The sequence below is a fragment of the Protomyctophum parallelum genome, assembly GCF_964188405.1.
Source record: "Protomyctophum parallelum genome assembly, chromosome: 2".
Taxonomy (NCBI): Eukaryota; Metazoa; Chordata; class Actinopteri; order Myctophiformes; family Myctophidae; genus Protomyctophum; species Protomyctophum parallelum.
Window position 1 is genome coordinate 2,037,504 of NC_139699.1, and position 24,161 is coordinate 2,061,664.

The following is a 24,161-nucleotide window of genomic DNA, read 5'->3' on the forward strand; positions in this document are numbered from 1 at the left end:
TAGTAACCCTTACACCAAGTAGGGATTTCACTCCAGACATGTAGAGAGTTTCAACAGACTTTAAGGGGATTTTCAATTAACCAAGCCTCACTCACACCCATACAATATAGCTGATGAGAAAGCAGCCTCAAAAACCTTACGTTGTACACAGAATGGAGCATCATAGTTGGTGGACAGGAAGATAATCAGTTTGTTTAGGTGCTTTGTCTCCTTTACATGTAGGGCAAGTGAGTTTCGGGCATTTCCATCATGCAGCAGTGAAGATGGCTCCAAGATATGTATAACTGTCTGTCTGTCACAATGCTTCACTGTAAGGGAAGCAAGCTGAATAGGTTGCCTGTCTTCATCAGATCCCGATATAGCCATAAATTTGGTTTTACTTTCATTAACAAGCATGCCATATTCATCACAATATGTGCAACATGCAACTGTTTTAAAGTATTGTACAGTAACAACTAAAGTCTGTGTTGTACTATTACTACAAAACAATTTAAAATAAAGGGATTTAAGCTCATTAAAGCTGGGCTGTTGCCTGAGTCCAATGCATTTCTGCCTACATCGGGTCCAGGACTTGGCCCAGTTGGTTGTCCCCACGCTCAATGCGTAGTCTGTGTAGGAGAGCCGCCATTGGACTGGCCCCATGAAGTGAACGCAGTTTGTGTAACTCTGTCTATATATAAGGCTCTGGTGTAGACTACCCTTTTGGCAGAACACAGTATTACTACAGGAGAGTATAGGCTACCAACCTGAGGCAACCTTCTTTTCGCTCCTATGCCAGCAAAATGTGGAACGCCCTACCAACAGTCATTAAGACATGTGAATCCCTTGACTCCTTCAAAACCGCTCTCAAAGGGCACCTACGGATGGCTGCAATTCGAAACTGGCCTCTGTAAAATCTGAATCCCCCCCCCCCATTTTCCCTCACTGTATATGTATCTTTTCCCTTTTTTGCTTCCCATATGATGAATTCCTGTTCTGTTCTTTAGCTACATAGAAATGTCTATTTGTATGTCTCTAAATGTTTGTATGTCTTTAAATGTTTTGATGAATTGAACAATGTGGACCCTGTTGTAAACAAGTGTAATGCTTAATTGGGTCGTCCACTCACAGTTGACAGTCTTTGTATTGAGTTTGTGCTTAAAATGTACTGTAAATTCTACAAACTGTTAATAAATATTTCAATCAATCAATCAAAGACATTTGACAGGCAACCTCTATGGTACCAACAGACAGTACAGCAGCAGCATCTCTGACTGTAGCTACACTTCAACCTATCCGTCCGCTCTGATGACGCGGTAGTGGGGAAAGCCCCATAATAGGGCAGGACTCCATGACATACACAAATGACACCCAATCAGCATTCAGCACCCGAAGACAGGCGGCTTTGACCAATGGCTGCGCAAGCGAGCACAAAATACGTCACAGTTTGAGCTCCATGATGTTGAGTTGTGTCATCTTGTGTAAATAATCTATTTCATAACTAACAGAGCTGCCGTTTCGCACCTCCTTTTCACTCTTTATTTGGGAACAGAGGCTAATAAATGAATGCGGACGGTACTTTATTTACTGCGGAGGCTGGCGGAGTCACTCAGACCACCCTGTCCGCTGTTCGTCATCAACAGCTAGCTGGGCTAACTAGTTAGCTGGCTAGCTGCTCTGCATCAGCCAGTGGAATCTCCCCTTTCTCTCTCAACAAGCCGACGCTTCATTGGGACACCGTTGACATAATGACAGCCGTCCCGAACACCTGACTGACTTCCAGTGAAGGTAATAAGGTAAGACATGGCTGCTGCAGTTGTTGTTGTTGTTGACAGTCATTCATTACCACATGCCTTCACTGTCTTGACACATTTTGTGTGTGGGTGTTTTTTACCCGACATTTGCTGCTAGCTACTTCCTCCTCTTACAGTCAGTCAGGGCCCTGAATCATTACCACCTTGACTGGGAAAGGGAAGACACGCACGCACGCACACACGCACGCGCGCGCACACACACACACACACACACACACACACACACACACACACACACACACACACACACACACACACACACACACACACACACACACGGGATTCTAATATTGTTTTATGCTGCGGACCGAGGGCTACACCTGTAATGATTTTGTATAGTATGACATGTTCGCTTCATCAAGATACAGTGTTAGCTAAATGCATGAATAATCATTGTATGCCAGTCAATAAAACAATAACATGAATTGTTATGCATCAACTGGCTGATGGGTAGAAGAAGATGACATGCAGGCACCTGTCATCTCAGGCTCTTATGTGACCATAATGTCTGATCATGTTATCTATCTGAGTCTGACCCTAGTACTGTCATAATTATGATTCACACCCACAGCCACGGGGAAATCCAGATGCTGAATCATTTTGTCAGAAGCTGCTTTCTAGCTTCACATGATGTGTTGAATGCCCAATGAGAATAGGATGAGAGAATTTGATCTGAGTGGTATCTGATTTTGAGCCTTATCTCAATGAAAGAATACGATGTCCAGTAAACTATCTAAGTACAGTAAGATCTGTAATCGGAGCGCAGGGTCAGGATCAGCAAAGTCACAGTCAGGAACCTACTGTAAGTGCATCCCTATAGGGATGTACCGGTATTGTACACTGTCTATAGAGCGCCGCAGTCCCTCCCCCTTTCAGAAAAACGAGTGGCCCAGGAAATGAAGACCCAATGCATTCTCCCATCGGCACTTCTTATTTAATTTATTTAAAGACGGTTACGCCGCGGACAAAGCCAACTCGGATCGTGACAAATCATGACCATGAACACTATGTTTTGGGCCGATCAAATAATTTATAAGACGAAAAACAAAGTCTCCTGACTTTCTTTTCTTCTTTCTAATGATTGTACTTTGTACTGTACTTTTGAGGGCGGATCATTCCAATTCAACCACGCCACATTTCTTTCACTATTTGCATTCTACATCCTTACTTTAACCTATACAGTACCATCAGCTGGATTAAACCAACATGCTGGAACTGATAGATATCCATATTACTCACTGTTGTGTGAGTAAATTGATAGTTTTGCTGGCTTGACTGCCAAATGATTGAAGGTAGGGGTGTAACGCTACATTTTAACAGCAATACGATAAGTATCACGATACATGGTTGATAATACGATGGACGATATATTGGTTGATTATGGCGATACGATCATTGATGTAAATAGGTTTTCAATGTAATGAGTCCCGGGATGCAGGGGTGGTCATTTAGATGAGTCCCAGGGACATTTGATTAATCCCACTTCAGCAACGTTAAGAGTCATATTTATTTTTTTACAAATTGCAGCATTTAATTAACTCCCATTTCATTGCATATGGTTATAATGTGGTTATATTCATGTAGAAAACAGAATAATAAATTATTATTATAACTAAAGCTAGCAAAATAAACTAGAAAATGCTCTACATATTTCACATTATTTTGGCTATATGTACAGTATTATTTTTAATGAGTACAGTAGTGCATCCCGTGGATGCAGAGGTCGTTGTTGTATTGCGTCCCTTAACTATAAACTGCGTTTTGGGATGCAAAATGCACCCTATTTTAATCTCTGTACGATACGATGATTTAAAATCAATACAGTGACTATTTAGCAAAGACATTTATTAAATCTGTGTGAAACATGTGGATAGTGCAGTTTTTTAAGGGAAAGTGTATGGATATAAAATAAGCAAACACAGTGATTCACTGGCAAATACATGGACATTATATTTGAACACATTATGTACAAACCCCTCCCTCTCTTAGACCACAGGTCAAGCTCACCCCCCCCGCCCGCCCATCCCTACGTGGAGCATGCAGCCATGAGCTCGTCGTCGCTGTGGAGCCAGGACAAGCCCAGCGGGGGTTTCCGGGAGGACTGGCGCTTCTACATGGTGGTGAAGGAGTGCACGGTGGAGAAGCCCCCCCAGAAGACCCTGCGGGTCCCGCGCGGCAGCCTGGGCCAGGCCTGCCAGGAGCGCAACAACCTGGGACGCACACTGCCACCCAGCAAGGTTGCCCCTCATCTTCTGTTATTATTGTACAAAAGCATTATTCAACCTGCTCCATTGTACTCTTCTGTATGTACATATGTCACTTGTACGCGAGAAGGGAATCCCAAGTTTTCCCGACCGTTACCAAGATTTTCCAAACTGCGGTGAAAAGTTGACTGAAAATACCAAGGATTCGCCAGCAGACGCGTCGGTGACTTCGAGTCTGTCTTACTACCGTGTTGCGTAGCATAACGGTGTCATCACTGTCCAATCCTTGGTATCTTTAGCGTTCATGTGTGCTCAGCCTCAGCAAACAGCAGCAGTGGACAACAGCTGCAGCCTATTTTATAAAGATCGCAATTTGTGCTAATGAAACAAAACACTACACGGTGACGGTACAGGATTATTATTTCATGTCAAAACGTTCAAGTATCAGAAGATGATGTTACCCAGATAAAGTAATGTGTCACTCTGGAGTTAAACATGCAAAGTAATTTCTGAAAAAGACATAAGCCTAACCCTTTTTTAAATACTATCATACTATCATTGTTGAAATAATGCCATTTAGGTCAATGATATAACATTATGTTGTGATATAATAATAATATAGCAGCGGGTAAACTGTCTTCCGTGAGAACGTTAGGTTCTGGTACGATGACCCCATGCCATCTCCAGTTTTGTCCCCTCAGCCATTGCGGCAATAAACAAAGTGCCAAGCTGATAAGATGGTTCTGTATACAGTGGGGGCCTCATGTTTTTGTATTGTCTTGGTGTTGTGTTGTTTTGATGTGGGTGTTTGAACAGACCTGTGAAGACAAATATCCTTCTGGACAATAAATATTCTTATTATTATTATTAAGGGCAAGCGGAGCCTCCGCATCCTCGACCAGACCAACGTGGTGCTCAGCCTGGACGAGCGCGACGTTCTGGAGCTGGATGAGAAGCTGGCCGAGCTGCTCTTCCCCATCACCAACTGCGAGGAGCGCTATGCCCTGCTGCGCAACAAGCCGCGGCTGGAACGCGCGCGTGACATCGACTGCGGCTCCAAGGTGCGTGTGCAGCTGCGGTCCGGCGACGAGCCGCTGCCTGGGGTGGTTCGCTTCAAGGGCTCCCTGCTTCCCGACAGGGCTCTCTCTGGGATCTGGTTCGGCGTGGAGCTGTTGGTGAGTGAGAACCCTCTCTTGTCACTCGTACTGTACCCGTGTTGTTTGTTTGTCATTCACATTAGGGCTGGGTATTGATTGATACGTATCACGTATCATACACAAACAGCTGTGGGTGCGGCTTCAGTTCAGGTTCAGATCACAGTTCAGGTTCAGTTCAGATCACCACCCATCACCACCCACCAGGCAAACCAGGCATACTTAATGAACTGGTGGGTGACAGGGTGTGTCCACATAAAAATGACATTTTAACAAATAATGTACACTTTTTTTTGAAAAAGTGTACATATAATAATAATAATACCTGATGATCATGTTTTAGTGTGGAAAAAAATCACGGCACTCCATCTTTAAATGATTCGTGAGTCGTGAAGGTCGTAAAAGTTTGAGAACCTCCGGTATTGTAATTGTATAGCAGACGTGAAGTCCACCTCTCTGACAGTGTGATAAAACCTTGTTCCAAAAACAGTTCCAAATGTGATGGAACCGATTCCTGTTCCTCAATGTCGAAGCTGCTTCTTCTGATTCCTCCGGTTCCGGATCTCATCATCCCAACCAGACTTGTTGGATGCATATATTAATTTGTATCATGCCATCCAGCTGTCTTTTGTCACAGTGCAAACTGTCATCATTCAAGTCTGTCATGCAACATACTGTACTATGCAGACGGGGAAATGGTTAAAGCTCTGACATAACAAAGCGTTGCTTATTGTAGCACAATGTTGGGTTTCTCTCACAGAATGGAGGCTGTAGGCTCCATGAGTGGGATGCTGCTGGGACACATGCAACTCAACTCTTGCTCAGTATAATCGGCACTGCACATTGTTCTTCTCCAACTGCTGATGTATGTGATGATAATTGTCTCCACCAGGCCGAAGGCATGTGGGGAGAGTATGTTTTGCACTCCGTCCGTCCGTGTGTGTGTCCGTGTGTCCGTCCGTGTGTCCGTTAGTAGCTAATCTCGGCCACCGTTAACCCGGTCGATGGCAAATTTTGCACACACACTCCCTGGATGCCAACGATGAATCTCTGCCCCAAACTTTCCAGAACGGCCTGTTATAGCGCCACCAGGAGGCCGCTTTGTGCAAAACAAGTTTTTGCACAGTACACCTACACATTTTGTCCAAACATCACGCAAATTGGTACACACACTCCCTGGATGCCAACGATGAACCTCTGCCCCAAACATTCCACAACGGCCTGTTATAGCGCCACCAGGAGGCCGATTCGTGCAAAACAAGTTTTTGCACAGTACACCTACAGATTTTGTCCAAACATCACGCAAATTGATCAACGAAACTGGTCTTTAAGATTTCTCAGACTCCATCCTGATTGGTTAAGATTGGCTTCCAAAGTTCACAGGAGTGCTCAGTTTCAAACAAAATGCTGCAAATCATGAACACATCGCGTGATTTCCGTGAAATTGTGCACCCACATTCCCACTAGGCCGAGGACAAAATGCCACATGAACAATTTCAACTCAGCCTCAAGGTGGCGCTATAACTGGCCGAAAAGTGTTTTTACCTCTAACTGCACGGATCTGTGGATAACCTGGTGGAGACCTGTGCCCAGAAGGGCACTTTTTCTAGTTGAGCACTGCGTCTGCCCTGGCATTACTTGAGTCATTTTTCATAATCTAAATGTCTGGTGTGGGCCATATAATGTGGGTAGTTATATAATTTGCTGTTGCGCTGAGCTGACCAGCACTTGCAACTCATAAGTTGTTATTCATGATTATAAACATTATAACGAGTGTTATAAATGCCTAATGGAATTATAATGCATTATACATACTCTTATAATGCATTATAGACACAACCTTAATAATATACAGTGTTATTACATTTAGTTTTTTAACAACCTCACAACGTGTCATATTGCAAGTTGCAACGTGTTGTGAGATTGTAAAAGCTGTTAATTTAGCTGTTTTTGATTTATTTTGTAATATCAGAGTATACAATAAGGCATATGTGATTAACACCAGGAAAAGACAAACCTATGATACACTATGCCATATAACAATATCCCCAATCCCAGAACACATCCAGGGGTTTGACACTAACACCTGCCCACCTGCCCGGGGCAGGTAAATGAAATGGTACGGCAGGTGAAGTTTGCTACCAGGTTGCCCGACCGGGCAGGTGCACATTATGAGTGGGGATGCAACCGTCTTCAGTTCACTATAAACACAACACAACACAAGAAAGATATAACTGTATTGAACGTGGTCAGAGCGCTCTGTGTCTCTCCCAGGGGGGGCTGTCAGACAGATATTTCGTGAAGCCACTAAGGAAATCGGGACTTCCTGAAAGTTCATATAATGGCCTGTTGTGGCGATGTCATTGGGCCCCAAAAAAACCATACCTCCATAGAGGTCCATGTATTTGGGCCCAACTTCACCTAGACTGTATTACCTTAATAAACATGGTCATGAATACTTTCTGCTTCCAGTCACTAGTTTAAAGTCTCATTTCTCATGTCATAATATATATATATATTTTTTTTAAGATATTTTTTTTGCGGCTTACGCCTTTTATTGATTTTTTTAAGGGACAGACAGTAGGCTGACAGGAAACGGGAGAGAGATGGGGGGATGACATGCAGTAAAGGCCGTGTCGGGTCCGGGAGTCGAACCCGCGGCACACTGCGACTGGATTACCAGTCCGGTGCCCAGACCGTTACGCTACGGCCTGGGCCTGTCATAATATTCTTTTTGGAAAATTATGGTCCCATTTATAAAAAAAAAAAATTACCATAAAGTCGCGTATGTTCTGAGGGGCGTGGCTACCGTTACAGTCTATGATCGGGAGCCACCCCCCGTTCGAGTCAAAATAAAAACCAACGAAGAAGAAGGCGGGAAGTCCCGCCTCGTTGTCTGGGCCAGCCAATGGCCAGCTGGGCCCAAACGGATCTAGAAATATGGCGACTTACAGTTCAAGGACTGACAGGCTTCATTTTACGTCCATATTAGACCCGGAGAACGCTTTGTCCATATTTTCTACAGTCTATGGTCTCTCCTTATCTCTCTACCAAGTCCCTTGTGGTGCATGTCAAACTGGGGGTATCTTATCTTTTCAAATTGGGGTCTGTGGGCTAATTGTACTAAGTGTACATTGCCATGAAAATGTTTCCCTACCATGCATTTGCATTTGTAAGGCTATACTTTCACGTTATAGTGCTGTTTTTATTCAGTAAAAAAATATTTACAAAAAAACATTAATATATTCTAAAAGTTAAAATGAACAGTAATTAACTATTTTTGGGGGGCAAGTGGCCATGACCTGAAGGCAAGTACTGTAGACCATGACCTGTACTTGCCCGATGGGCAAGTACTGTAGACCATGACCTGTACTTGCCCGATGGGCAAGTACTGTAGACCATGACCTGTACTTGCCCGATGGGCACCTTTAGTGTCAACCCCCATCTCGTCTCATATCACAATATCCATATAATATCGATATATTGCCCAGCACTATCCTCTTTCCTCTTTGGAGTGAACTGGGTCTATTCTATTCAACCAATGTTTCCAAGTGAAACACAGATTTGTGCACACACGCACGCACGCACGCACGCACACAGTTTCCTGGCCTGGCACCTTTTCTCTTTCATGGTCATTGTAGGATCTATACAAAATGCAATATTGCAGCTATTGCAATCGCAGATTGCACTTTTAAGGTGCTGTGGATAAGAGCATAAGCTAAATGCCTAATAACTATTATATAAAGCACAGTAGTTTCGGTCTTGTCTGTGAACATCCATTAAATGGTCATTATTACTTTGTGTCTGGCACGTATGGTCAGGTACAGCTACACATTCAGCAAGTAGTGCGATGCCAACTGCATGAATCAACCCTTGTACTCATACACCAGACCTGTGGGCGGCAGTGGCTCAGGAGGTAGAGCAGCCGTCTGGGAAGTTGGAACCGGAAGGTTTCTGGTTCGATTCCTGGCTTCATGTCAAAGCGTCCTTGACTGTGTCCTTGACCAAGACACTGAACCCTTAACTGCTCCCGGTGAGCAAGTGAGAATGGGTGAATGTGACGCACTGTAAAGCTCTTTGAGATAGATGAGGTAAGATAAACAAAGATAATCATTTTATTGATCCTGGCACTGACAGTACTATTGGCTCAAGTGTGCAAGTGTGTCATAGTAGCAGCAGTAAGACTGAAACACGGTAACAGATAAAACAAATAATTTATAATTTATCAAATAAATAGGCTTAGACAAGGCACTTGCACGGTCTATGCCTACTGTATGTAGTCTCTAGTCTGTCCATAAATGGAAGTTTAAATGTACAATTGTTACCAGGCAGTGAAGAAATTGATGAATATACAACGTTCAATTTAGGCATTTTGGAGACACTCTTACACATTGTGTGCCCACACAACACTTTCAAATAGTGACCCAGGGTGCCCAATGTTATTTTTGTAATTTATTTTTATTATTTTATTAATATTATTTATTTTTTAAGACGTCCACAGATGTCCTGGGCACCGCATAGCGGTAATTCCCAGGACGTCTGTGGATGTCTTGGACACAGGAAGTGTTAATCCAGAGCAATGTATCAGTGCTCTGTTGTGGCCCTGTGCTCCTACCAGGGCCACTAGCAAGGTAAACGCGAGGTAATTATAATACATCAAATGCATAGAAGTCTTCAACCAGCCAAAATTCTCACATGTCTCCCCCCTGCTCCGCTCCCTCCACTAGTCCACTGGCTCCCGGTCGCTGCCCGCACAGAATACAAAACTCTGATGCTGGCATTCAAAGCAACCAAAGGTATGGCTCCCCCATATCTTGCAAGTATGATCGAACCCTACAAACCCTCCCGCGCACTCAGATCAGCCAACGCAGGGAAGCTGGAAGTACCCTCACTAAAAACGCCGGGACAACGCTCCACACGTCCCAAAATCTTCTCCCTTCTGGCTCCAAAACTGTGGAATGCACTTCCCATCGCAGTCAGAACTGCAGCATCACTCCCAATCTTCCGCCGTAGTCTGAAAACCCACCTTTTCAGACTCCATCATGGCCCATAGCACTTACCCCACCCCCTTAGATAGCATTTCCGTAGACTTAGATAGCATTTGATACAGACTTATAGCATGTTATGTAGACAGCACTATAATTGCATTGTATGTAGTCATAGCACGTCATAGTACATATGTATAGCATAGTAGTAAAGATGTATAGTTTATATGTATAGCTTCATTATATAGATATTCCACTGTTACTTTCTTAGCTTACGCTAAGAAAGTAAGTTTCTTGATAAATGTTTTTATGTGATGTATTCCCATGCTTTTTTGTTCTTGCTTAATGTAAGTCGCTCTGGATTAAGAGCGTCTGGCCGTCTGCTAAATGCCTAAATTGTAAATTGAAGTAGTAATCTAAGATCATCATCAGTCATATGAAATAAATAATCAGTGTATTTGAAACTATACAGTGAATTGCATTGTATCACTCCAAAAGTCACTATTATACAGTAGCCTGTTCCTGTTATGACAGCAATCTGGCAGGTGTCACTGTTTGTTAATGACAATAGCTCTTTCACTTGTCGTCTCTTTCACAATCGCACTGTTCGAATAGTTCGACCACCTAATCCCCACAGCCCGTGATCACTGTTGCTGCGTTATGGGAATGCATTTTATATCGTATTAATGCATTTGTGTATTTTCTGTAATGTTGTTTTTATTGTTGTAAACTAACTGCCGGTGTGCCACAAATGTCCATTTTATGTCAAATGTAATGTAAAATGTATTTAGCTTTGTCTTTGTTTTGCTCTCCCCCTTGTCTTATCCCCTCTTCACATTGGTATCATGTCCATCGCCAGGAGGAGGGCCGGGGCCAGGGCTTCACGGAGGGCTCCTACCAGGGCCGCCAGCTCTTCCGCTGCGAGGACGAGTGCGGCGTGTTCGTGGCCCTGGACAAGCTGGAGCTGTGGGAGGACGAGGAGGACGAGGAGGAGGAGCTGGGCGAGCTGGAGGTGGACCACGTCAATCTGGTGGATCAGGAGGAGCAGGACTTCCCACGGCTGGAGATCAACTCGCGGGTGCTGGTGCAGACCCGCGAGGGCCCCGAGAGGGGCACCATCATCTTCTGTGACCTGCTGCCCGGCAACGAGAGCCTGGGCTACTACGTAGGCGTCGACATGGTGAGAGGAGGGATTAGAGACGAGCAGGAGGGAAGTGGTGACACAGAAAACGTGTCGGGGAGAGCGAGAGAGAAAGGGAGGAAGAGAGAATGGGAAAGTGGTAGAGATGGTGGAGTCACCTCTAATTGTTAGTTTTGACCACATTGCTGAAGTCCAAGTCAGCGCTGTAAGGTTTTTGATTAAGTTCTTTCTCTAGCACCAAGTGAACGGTTTTAAAAGCTGCTACGATTAATTGTGTCAAATAATTGCGATTAACAATTTAATTGTGTTTCTGTAGTTGAACGTTCTTCTGTTTCACTTTTACGCTTTGTAAAAAAGGTGCATACAGGGTAGAGGGCAGCACGGGTCCACCCGGAACCGAATACCAAGAACCGAGCGAACCGGTTCGGGCCCAGACTTGTCCCTTGGGCAGGGTCGGATCCATTCCAAATTGCCACGGGTCTCGTTCGGATCGTCTGAAATGCAGTTACTCAAAATTATCCGTGAGCATCCGAGCTTTATATATTAAACCCTTCAACTTTAAAAATAGGTTTCAGAATTAGACATGCGTGTGTTGTAATTATTACATTCTAAAGTCCATAATTATTGTCTGTTGAACAGAGTTAAAGACGAGGGCTGGGTCTCGTCATGCAGTCTCTCTCACTCTCTCTTTCTCTCGTCATGCTTCTCGATGTGCCGTCTCTCTCTCTCTCTCTCTCTCTCTCTCTCTCTCTCTCTCTCTCTCTCTCTCTCCTCTCTTCTCTCTTCTCTCTTCTCTCTCTCTCTCTCCTCTCACCCCAATCCCGACAGAGCGCACAAACATACACACACACACCCACCACTGGCTATGTTAATGTAATCATGGTGGCCCCCTTGAGCGAGCAAGGTGAAACGCAAAGCAAAAAACCTCTCCCCATGCCTTCGGCTGGTGGAGACGTCTACAAATCAAAGCGAGCAATGTGGGACAGTTTTGTTGCTCTGGTAAGAATGTTGGTGCACTAAAATGCACTAATATTATGCAACCCTCTGCTGCGCTGTCTCAAGATGCGGGGTGCACGTCGCTCTTAGAGAGCAGTCTCATGTCATGTAACTGACGAAGCATATGATATAGCAGAGGACACACTATGGGTCCGGATCTATATCGGATCGGATCAGCGCCGTTTTGGTCGTACCGGGTCCAAACAGTCCAATCCTTCTCGGCTCTGTTTTGGACTGGATCCAATCCTTTCGGGGCCGGTTACGGGCGGGCGCGGCAAATTAGAATGTTTCTCGACTCCGTACCGGTTCGGTTCAGATATCACCGGTCCCGTTTCGGACCGGGTCCAATTTTATGGACCCGTGCTACCCTCTAATACAGGGCACATGGGACAAATAACTTACATCATTTCATAACTTTGTAGTTCATATGAATTGTGTAACTAGCTGATCTACAAGCTCAAAACATTTCACGATGTGATGCGTTTTGAGGTTGCAGATCTGCTATTTCCACTATTTTTGAAAATGTTAGGAGATTATGAAAGTTTTTCAACATGGAAATGATGCGATTATCTCAAATAATTGGCGATTAGGCGATTACATAATCATTGTGACAGGCCTAATCCCAGATGTAATTCCATGCAGGTGTTGTGCCTAGTAAAACCTAACTTGAGTCAAGTCAATGTTCTATAGCAATCTCACTGCAGTCAATGAATGTATACAGGATATATGCATTAAGTGAGGGACAAATCGAGTTGCAAAGTGAGTTTAACATTGTTTAATGCAATCAGATAGGACTTTTCTGTTTGCTTGTATGCGCTGTCAAGGCCAGAAAGTTTTTTTTTTGACACTCAATAGGCGTTCTCGCATAACTATTATGATGATGTCATGCGCATACCCTAGTTGAGCCAAAAGAGTGATTGTAAAACTCTTGTAATGAGGTTGTCTCTATGTCACCTTTTCTGTAATACCTATATCACTGTCAAATTACAACACAAGGCCATAAAACCTAACCTTAATGTCAATTCTGCCATGCAGAATCCTGGCAGAAATGTCCTAAACATAATTATGTATATGTATCTTGGACCACGGTGAAGACAGTACAGTACAGTACAGTATACGAATACAAAAGTGACAAAACTGGGAGTCTGTCTGGGGGACCAGTAACAAGGCACAATACATGGCATAGGCTACAGGCTATATATTTACCAACTCAAAATGTTATATGGTGCACTTTAGTATTCGAAAGTGAAGGTCAAGAAGTTCTTGATCAGTTATTGATCAATGCAAGAGCGTACATCACTTCTAAACTATTGATCATAGAAGGATCAGACTAGCATTTGAAGGCTTGCCCTTAGCCATTACCCTTTGTCTCCTTATTCTTTCCTTGACGTAACTCTTTTACCGCCATCACCGCCATATGGTGGCTGAATTGATACTCGTAAAATTGGAGTATCGAGCTAATCCACGCACCTGCTTAGACCAAAGGGTTAGACCAAAGGGTTAGACCACCACCTGCTTAGACCAAAGGGTTAGACCACCACCTGCTTAGACCAAAGGGTTAGACCACCACCTGCTTAGACCAAAGGGTTAGACCAAAGGGTTAGACCAAAGGGTTAGACCAAAGGGTTAGACCAAAGGGTTAGACCACCACCTGCTTAGACCAAAGGGTTAGACCAAAGGGTTAGACCACCACCTGCTTAGACCAAAGGGTTAGACCAAAGGGTTAGACCACCACCTGCTTAGACCAAAGGGTTAGACCAAAGGGTTAGACCACCACCTGCTTAGACCAAAGGGTTAGACCAAAGGGTTAGACCAAAGGGTTAGACCAAAGGGTTAGACCAAAGGGTTAGACCACCACCTGCTTAGACCAAAGGGTTAGACCAAAGGGTTAGACCACCACCTGCTTAGACCAAAGGGTTAGACCACCACCTGCTTAGACCAAAGGGTTAGACCACCACCTGCTTAGACCAAAGGGTTAGACCACCACCTGCTTAGACCAAAGGGTTAGACCACCACCTGCTTAGACCAAAGGGTTAGACCAAAGGGTTAGACCACCACCTGCTTAGACCAAAGGGTTCCGGTGCAGAGAAGTTGGTAGCGGTACAGCGGTGAAAAGGTTAGAAGGGTTTTGCGGGCATGTGCAGCTGGCATTTACGCTTGCTTAGTTTTGCCAGGCTGGAGTTTTAAGATGAGAGTAAGAGAAACTGCAGAAAACCTGCAACACTCCAAATTAGAAGAGTATTCTTATAGGTGCAAGGCTATAAGATGGGTACAAATGGAAATAAAGGAATTGCCAGCAAACAATATATGTCCTTTTCACATGGTTTATTACCTCTGGCGAACAGACAACGGACACAGATGGGCCATCCTCAGCGCAGCGCTGAAATGCTTGCTATTCCTTTTAAGATGCCTAGTCATAGCAAAAAGATTCACAATATACAGTACATATAAGTGAGACATTTGACTGCTGGCCGTTCGCAGCAGAAATCAGCAGCAGCAGCAGCAGCTTCTGCCCACTCGCAGCCTCCCTCCCACACGGAGGCATGGCAAGTCACGCGGGGAGTGAGGTAAAGACTTGAGCACTGTATGACCCAACGATGTGGCAGGAGGCCAGCGGGCAGCCTAGGAGGAGAGCCCACTGCTCTGCTTCACTCCACAGCTCCCCAGCCTCGCCCTGCCTTTTCTAGATAGCTACTACTACAGCAGCAGCAGCGGCCAGCCTCGTACACACACACACACACACACACACACACACACACACACACACACACACACACGGCTCAAAGCGTGGTCCCAGTGGAGAGAGGAGCCTCAAACTAGGGGAGCGGTAAACTGTGGTAGCTGCAGAGGGAGAGGTGCATTTTGGGTGGCATGAGGTTCCATCGCTTACGTGGAGTGGATAAGAGGAGCTGGGATGTTTTGGCAGTGCTAGGAATCTAGCCAATACACCATGTTTGAATAGATGGGTAGAGAGACAGCATTATTTTTTACTGATTTTCTTTTCTTTCTTTTTGTTTTTAAGCCTGGGGGAGAAACTGAGTAATGATGGTGCCATGGCAGGCTGACACTAGTGCTGACCGATCTTGATCAGACTCGTATACATGTTCTTTGTGGGGGGGGGGGGGTAGCGAGATGAGGAACGCCTGCTGCGAGGGTCACACTACGTCTCTTTCTCCAACTCTTCCAGGACAATCCAATCGGGGACTGGGACGGTGTGTTCGACGGGAAACTGCTGTGTAACTTCGCCAGCTTGGAGCACACTCGCCTCGTCCCCATCTGCGACGTTATGCCAGGTGAGTTTGTGGCACTGTTTAATTCCCGCGTTGACGGCTACAACACATTGGTTGCTTGAATCTGTGCATTTCTGAGCGTTGGGAATCAACAGCGATCCACAGTGTTTTCTGTTGGCAGCAGCGCTGAGCCGAGTGAACGCTCCCGGGTTTGTGTTTGGCTTGCAAGCGGCGAACAGGGGGCCTTTTGTGTCCATGGCTCACTTGTTTTTGAAAGTCAAGTGAGATACTCAGGGTCTTTGTTCTCCGCGTCAGCTTGTTGATTTGTTTGTGTTCCGCCTGTCCTCTCCTGACGAAGCCCTAACTTCAAGCAAAATTTGATTGTTTATTATTTTTTATTATTTTTACTAATATACTGCCTACTTAAAACTCTTTATACTTTGAAACCCAAATGCATTGTACAATCAATGGCAGGCCTCATGAAGTGTACTTAATCATAGTGCAAAGATAATTACTGTAAAGGGACAAATCTAACCCCAAACTGAAATAATTATTTATTTTACAAGTTGCTATTCCTGCCTTATTGGACAGCTCGATGTTTATTTGTGAATCTTAATGTCTACTCTTGGCTGCCTTGCTTCAGTCTTGCTTTTTAGGGATGTGTAATGAAATTGTTGTCTCTGACCTACAATTAAGACATTTTCACTGAAAAGTGACTTTAATGCGACTTTCAAACAATCATGGGGAAACTTGGGAATGACTTAGTAAAACAAAGGCTTGATCTCAATTACTGGCCAGACCAGCCAAGACATTCCCGTTTTGAACAAAAAGCCTCAAATCCTGAATCCTGTGCAATTTACTTGAAATATTTCACAGACTTTCCTACTAGGCTGAGGAATATATCCCACCCTTTTCACATTGGCCTTTTATAGCGCCACCAACAGGTGGATTTTTGCAAAACACATTTTTGGAACAAAATGCCTCAAATCATCCAATTGCCATCCAAGGCGTGAGAAGAAATGGCACCCTTTTCACATTGGCCTATTATAGCGCCACCATGAGGCCACAACCTGACCTGGCCTGGTGGAGACCTTTTTTCTAGTTACCAGTACTTATGTTATTTTGCCACCCACCGTCCACCACATCAGGTGAAACTGGGCCGAAACGTATCCGACCGACTCGACACCGCAGTCCCTGTGGTGGTGTGAAACGCGTGTGTCAAATGGAAACACTGTCACTTTAGGCACATTTGGTACAGTATGGAAATTGGTTTCCTGGTTTGCTAGCACTGGTTTTTCAATACAGTTCTAGTCTCCACATTGAATTTAGATTTCCCTTTGATCTTTTATCGTTTATTTTTATTTGTATTTCTTTTACCCTTTTTCACTCTGTGCCAATGCCTAAGCTGTAATCCTGGGCTCTACTCTCCCTCTGCCAACCATCTCTGATTGTCTGGTTACACACAACAAATGTAGTCTGAGGGAGAGCTCTGTTTGGCTTATACAGTATCTCTGTATTTCTGTATAATATTTCTTAGTCTGTAATGTATATCCATTAATAAATGCCCCGTATTTATACTTTGTCATATTATATGACTGTGTTGCGCAAAAGTAGTGAAAATCACGGCACAAAGTGATGCACTATGAGCTTGTATAACTGCTATTTTTTATTCCTTCCCGGTTTTAAGGGGTTAAATCCTTTTAATGTATCAATTATTTTTCTCCCACCAAAACAGACTCCAAATGAGCTTTATTACAGTCCTTCTTTCTTTGCCCTCATTCAGTATATCCATATCTAATGGATGTATGACTGCGTCAGACCTGTTTTCAGGAGCTATGTGGCCCATACAGTATGGCCCATACTGTACAGTAGGTCAGAAGCCTATCTTCTGTTTCCATAGCATGAGGCAGTATGATGTACAGTACAGCACAAGTACACCTCCTGGACAGGATGCTAGTTTGTAGCTGCCTGTACTCAGCAGCTTGCTGAGTGCCAAGCAGGAATGCACTTGACACCATTTGCACCCCTGACCTCCCAATCTCGGCTCTATATGAATGCTCTGGAGATAATGCAGAGATAATCCATCACGCCCTGAAGTGTTCCAGGTGTGAATGAGCGGCTCATTAGATGGCTAGAATGAAAACCTCCACTTCTTTGGGTCCTTGGGACTGGAATTGCAAACCACTGGTTTGAGTAAACCAGGGGTCTTCAAAGTTTTTCAGGCCAAGCACCCCTTATATCTGAGAGAGAGAAATGAAGCAGCAACCCCTACTCTTTAAAATTGTGTTGCAGATTAAACCTTTTTCATAGATTTCATAGATTGCATGCTTGTTTGACAGCACTATCATCAGTGTTGGATTGATGTTAATGTGTAACTATTAGTGTTGTCCCCTCACTCGTGAAAAAGACCCTGAGATACTTAAACTCCATCACCTGGGGTCTCATCTATTTCACTACTTGGACTCCACAATCAGTTCTCAGCAGCTTTCCTGACCTCATGCTTCCTTCTATGCATGAGGAGTCCAAGCTGCTTCTTTTCACCTGACGGGGGGGAATTTCCCCAGCCGGACGTAGCATGTGAAAGGAACACGTTATTCCGACCAGTTCCTTTCCCCTCCATCTGGCCTATCCTAAACTATCCAATATGCACATTTGCACAATGCTCTCTCTTTATTCTTCATACTCATGGTAAGGAGACTAAAGTTCTTATCAGTGCTGTCTGTACCAGAGTCAACAGTGAGGGTTTCTTATGCATTGCTAAAACTTTGAATGCCGGAGACTACTAAAGAAATTGAAAGTCATTTAATTTGTAATGTGTCAGAACTGAGAAAATGTCTCCGTTTGACACAAAAACACAGAGTATGTAAGGAATAATGTATGGCTCAGTGGTTTATCAAATATAATTAATTTCCAGGTTCTGCATCGTCTATTGCTCGCTCAAATGTTTCCAAAAACATTTTTGAGAGCAATGTGACATTGTGTGTGCGTTTACATGGCTGCCATGTTGGAAACGGCAGTAAATCAAGCAGGGCACAGCTGGTGCTCCGAGGGTTTGATTAGGCCTCATTCACACCTAAAAGACACCTGTCTTGTCCGTGTCTTGTGTCTTGTCTGTGTTTAATGGCCGCCCCCAATGCATTTCCAATGGAAGTCACATGGTTTGGCCATTAAACACGGACAAGACAGGTGTCTTTTAGGTGTGAATGAGGCCTTAGGCATCGGTCTGTTATAGAGCGGAGCAGTCTGTTATCAAGAAATAACACACCGCTGAATTCTGCGATTGACCAATCAGAATCAAGTATTCAACCAAGCCATGTAATAAATATATATATAATAATTATTATTATTGTAACGTGTATGTTTCTGTGTCACAACCTCGCAGCCGTTGTTTGAGTTAGTTTCCGACATTCTGTTCACGGTTCAATCACTGTTTTGTTGTGGCTTTCCTGCTGTCCATGCAGTTAGCTCACAAAATTAGCACCTGTGGTCGAGTGGCTGCGGTGCAGTGTTGCCAGACTTCTGCAGTGTGGGGCAGGGCTTAGCCAGGCAGCCAATCATAACTATAGCTCGCTACTACGTGATTGGCTAGACGAGTGGTGCAGACTCCAATTGGCTTAGGCAGCGTTTCAGACTATACCATTGGCTTAGGGTGCAGTCCATCATGACTAGGTCGCTAATAAAAACGGGCCTGTTGTATGTCAGGTTTCACTTGACAAAAACAAGAATAAATGATGACATATATTATATATATATCATATTTGTCAGGTGAAACAAGCTCTGTCTCCGTTGTGTATCTGTCCCCCTTTTTTCACTTTTTCCCTGCTCTGCAGTTAGCTCATAACATTAGCCAGTGTTATCAGGTGCTCCGCTCTGTGCTGCAGTGTTTATTTATATTTATGAGTGTGGTCTGAGTGCACACTTCCACGGTGCACGTGTCATAGCTTAGAGGCAACCAATCATGACTAGGTCGGCCCAGGCGGTGGCGTAACCGTCTGGGCACCCGACTGGTAATCCAGTCGCAGTGTGCCGCGGGTTCGACTCCCGAGCCCGACACGGCCTTTACTGCATGTCTTCCCCCATCTCTCTCCCGTTTCCTGTCAGCCTACTGTCTGTCCCTTCAAAAAACCAATAAAAGGCGTAAGCCGCAAAAAAAATATCTTAAAAAAAAAAAAAAAAAATCATGTCTAGGTCGCTACTACGCGATTGGCTGGCGGCGTTTCAGTGGCGTTTCAGAGTATGGGGTCAGACTCCCATTGGCTTAGGCGGCGTTAGGGGGCAGCCAATCGTGACTAGGTCGCTTACGGTTCATGAGCTGTTATACAGTACATGTCAGGTTTCACCTGACAACAAGACCATAGAGTAGAGTACTAAGCTGTCATTTGCTCAGTCGACTAAAAACTTTGTGAGTCGATTATTTGCTTTGTAAACTGTAGATATAATGGGCCTCATTTATCCATGTTGTGTACACCAAATAATGGGCCTACGGGGAGGAGACCTCGTGCCAAAACTCACGTCTGGTCGGGAGGCTTTGTCTACACCTGTTTTGCTGCGTTTTGTCCATGTCAGGCACACGAGGAAAGGACTCAGGATACAGACACAAAGTCACAGAAACTGGTTTTTATTTCAAAAACTTCAAAACAGGCAAGGGGCAGGCAAAAAACAAAAACTGTAGAAGGCAAGGGTCAAAATCCAAGGCAGTCAGCGAGGGCAGAAGTACCGGCAAGGGCTTGGCAAAAATCGTGGTCTAGGAGAAGCAAAAACAGAGGTCAGACAAGGCTTGAATATGGCTTGGGTGCTTGGAAGGTCACAAGGCAATCTGGCAGAGATTGCAGAGAGACTGAGTCTTAAATACTGTGGGCATGATTGCAGGGGATAGAATGCAGGTGGTTCAGACACACCCACACTCCCACTCAGACTGTGACAGTACCCCTCCTCCTACGGGCGCCACCTGGCGCCCCATCCACGGCACCGGGGTTGTCACGGTGAAAATCATCGATGAGGGAATGATCCAGGACAAACCTGGACGGGATCCAACACCTCTCCTCTGGTCCAAAGCCCTCCCAGTCAGCAAGGTACTGGAGACCCCTGCCCCTAGGGCGAACCTTCAGTAACCGCCTGACCGTAAACACCTCTCCACCGTCGACGACCCTGGGAGGCGGAGGGGGCTTGGATGGGGGGGAGAGAGAGCTGAGAACAACAGGCTTGACTTGGGAAACATGAAAGGCCGGGTGAACACGTCGCATGGGCCGAGGCAATGAAAGTCTTACTGTAGAGGGATTGATGAGTTTGGCAATGGGAAAAGGCCCAACAAACCTTGGTGCCAGCTTACGAGACAGGACCCTCAGAGGCAGATTCCTGGAGGAAAGCCAGACTTTCTGTCCTACACGGTAGCGGGGTGCTGCAGAGCGGCGTCCGTCAGCATGCTTCTTGAAGTAGGCCACCGACTGCAACAGACGGGCTCGAGCCTGCTTCCAGGTCTGCCGACACCGTCGAACAAAAGCCTGGGCTGAGGGGACCGCCACCTCCTCCTCCTGTGCAGGAAACAGTGGAGGCTGGTAGCCTAGGCAACACTGGAACGGGGACAGACCAGTACCTGTAGTGGGAAGTGAGTTATGTGCATATTCGACCCAGGGAAGCATCCTACTCCAGGATGTGGCGTCGGAGGAGGTCATGCACCGGAGTGCCACCTCCAGGTCCTGGTTGGCTCTCTCTGCCTGGCCATTGGTCTGGGGATGAAAACCAGAAGACAGGCTGGCAGAAGCGCCAATGAGTTTGCAAAACGCCCTCCAGAATTGAGCAGAGAACTGGGGTCCCCTGTCAGAAACTATATCCTGGGGTAAACCATGAAGCTTAAAAACATGAGTGATTAGCAGTTCTGCTGTCTCCTTGGCCGTGGGCAACTTAGTCAGGGGAATAAAATGAACTGCTTTGGAGAACCTATCAACAACAGTAAGTATGCAATTGTTACCGTCGGAAACAGGCAGACCAGTAACAAAATCAAGGGCTATGTGGGACCAGGGTCGGCGGGGAACAGGAAGGGGTCTTAGAAGGCCAGCCGGGGGTCGGTTGCTGTGCTTGTTCCGGGCACATGTGTCACAGGCTGCTACAAACTGCTTCACATCCTCCCTCATGGATGGCCACCAGAAGCGCCGCTTAATGAAGGCCATAGTTCGTGCCACCCCTGGGTGACCCACCAACCTGGAGCCATGTCCCCAGGTCAACACTTTTGGACGAACAGATGTGGGGACAAAAAGGCAGTTAGGAGGATCATTACCCGGGCCGGGTTCCTGATTCTGGGCCCTCAGAACCTGCGACTCAACATCAAAGAGTGCAGCCCCAACAATCAGCTCAGGAGGCAGAATAGGCTCAGGGACCAAAGGCTCCTTCTCTGGAGAATAGATCCTGGACAGGGCATCCGGCTTAGTATTCTTTGAGCCTGGGCGATATGACAGGGTGAAATTGAAACGTGAAAAAAACAGAGACCATCGAGCTTGGCGGGAATTAAGGCGTTTAGCTGACTTGATATACTCAAGGTTTTTGTGATCAGTCCAAACGATGAAGGGCAAGGCCGCTCCCTCAAGGCAGTGGCGCCACTCCTCAAGAGCCAGCATCACTGCCAGCAGTTCACGATCTCCTATGGTGTAGTTGCGCTCAGGGGGAGACAGACGATGAGAGAAGTAGGCACAGGGGTGCAGTTTGTTGTCCTTAGTGGCTCTCTGGGACAGCACACCACCCACTCCGGTCTCTGAGGCGTCAACCTCCACAACAAACTGCCTAGAGGGATCAGGGACAGTTAGGATAGGTGCAGTGGAAAAACAATGCTTGAGCTTAGAGAAAGCATCCTCAGCCTGAGGATTCCAGCGGAAAGGTACTTTGGGCGAGGTCAAAGCCGTGAGTGGGGCAGCAACGGTACTGTAGTTGCGTACAAACTTGCGATAAAAATTGGCAAAACCTAAAAAACCTTGGAGATCACGCCTTGTGGCTGGTCTGGGCCAATCAGTGACAGCTTTTACCTTGGCAGGATCTACATGAAGTTGGCCGGCACTCACAATAAACCCCAAAAATGGCACTGTGCTCTGGTGAAACTCGCACTTCTCTGCCTTTACAAAGAGACGGTTCTCCAGGAGGCGTTGGAGAACCTGCCTGACATGGTGTCTGTGCTCTTTGAGAGAGGGAGAAAAAATCAAAATGTCATCCAAGTACACAAAAACAAAACGGTTCACCATGTCTCTCAGCACATCATTGACAAGGGCCTGGAAAAAAGCAGGAGCATTAGTCAAACCAAAGGGTAAAACAAGATATTCATAATGCCCTGTGGATGTGTTAAAGGCAGTTTTCCATTCATCTCCCTCTCTTATCCTCACAAGGTGATATGCATTACGTAGGTCAAGTTTAGTAAAGACATGTGCACCCTGCAATAGTTCAAAGGCAGTAGACATGAGTGGCAATGGGTATCGATTCTTGACAGTGACATCATTTAGACCTCTGTAATCGATGCATGGTCTTAGGGAACCGTCCTTCTTGCCAACAAAAAAGAAGCCAGCACCAGCAGGGGAGGACGATGGGCGGATTATGCCTGCGGCCAGGGACTCCGAGATGTATTTGTTCATCGCCTCAGTTTCTGCATGTGAGAGGGAATAAAGGCGCCCCTTGGGGGGCATGGCTCCTTCCAGGAGGTTAATACGACAGTCATATGGCCTGTGAGGTGGAAGGGAAACAGCACGGGACTTTAAAACTGTCTTTAAGTCCAGGTACTCAGGAGGGACAGAGGACAAATCTGGGAACTCCTCAGTTCTGTCTGGCTCCAGGGGGAGAGAGATGGCAGCTGAAGTTAGGCAGTGAGAGTGGCAAAACTGGCTCCAACTCATAATAGTGTTATCAGCCCAATTAACATGGGGGTTGTGGACTGACAGCCAGGGAAAGCCTAGGACAATGGGGACATGAGGGTTATCCATAACATGAAAAGATAAGCGTTCAGAATGATTTCCAGAAATCCGCACCCCAACAGGCTCTGTGACATGAGTAATACGTGTGAGACTCCGTCCATTAATGGCACTAGTCATCAAAGGCTGTTCCAGGGGAAGCATAGGAATCTTCAACTGACGGGCTGTGTCCGCACAGATGAAACTCTCATCTGCCCCGGAATCTATGAGGGCTGTGAGGGGGTGAGCACCATCAGACAGTAACAGCATAATGGGTAAATAAGAACGTTTGGCAGGGGAATTACCTTGAGCAGTGCCCACCAGAAGCCCTGCTTCTAATGATGGGCGTCGGCTTTTAATGGACACTTGAGGCAGAGATGGCCCACCTGGCCACAGTAGAAACAGGCGTTCTCCTGGCGGCGGCGCATGCGCTCCTCTGGGGACAGCTTGGCACGGTCTATCTGCATGGGCTCTGGAGGGGGGGCTGCCTCCTGGGGAGGCGACGACAGAGAAGCAGCAGTGGTGGGCCGTGGGCGAGGTCGGAAAAAACTCCTCTCAGAGTGGCGCTCCCTGAGTCGAGCGTCGACCCTGCCGGACAGCTTCACCAACTCCTTGAACTCAGTTGGCAGCTCCTGTGACACCAGTTCATCCTTCACAGCATCAGACAGACCACTCAAGAAGGCATCATACAAAGCGGTGTCTCCCCACCCACACGAGGCAGCCAGAGTACGGAAAT

The 24,161-nt window shown here is 45.8% G+C and overlaps 1 protein-coding gene across 3 annotated transcripts in view; it reads left to right on the forward strand.

Annotated features, from left to right (window-relative positions):
- Positions 1–1,430: 1,430 nt before the first annotated feature.
- The window catches only part of cyld (cylindromatosis (turban tumor syndrome)), a 56,560-nt gene continuing 33,829 nt past the window's right edge, over positions 1,431–24,161 (forward strand). For 2 of the 3 annotated variants that reach the window (XM_083792684.1, XM_083792686.1), the window contains exons 1-5: positions 1,431–1,775; positions 3,783–4,030; positions 4,870–5,172; positions 10,996–11,316; positions 15,461–15,566. In XM_083792684.1, coding sequence (XP_083648810.1) covers positions 3,839–4,030; positions 4,870–5,172; positions 10,996–11,316; positions 15,461–15,566 — 922 coding nt within the window. In that variant the 5' untranslated portion in view covers positions 1,431–1,775; positions 3,783–3,838. The remainder of the gene's footprint in view (positions 1,776–3,782; positions 4,031–4,869; positions 5,173–10,995; positions 11,317–15,460; positions 15,567–24,161) is intronic. The other variant, XM_083792685.1, reaches the window with a different exon arrangement.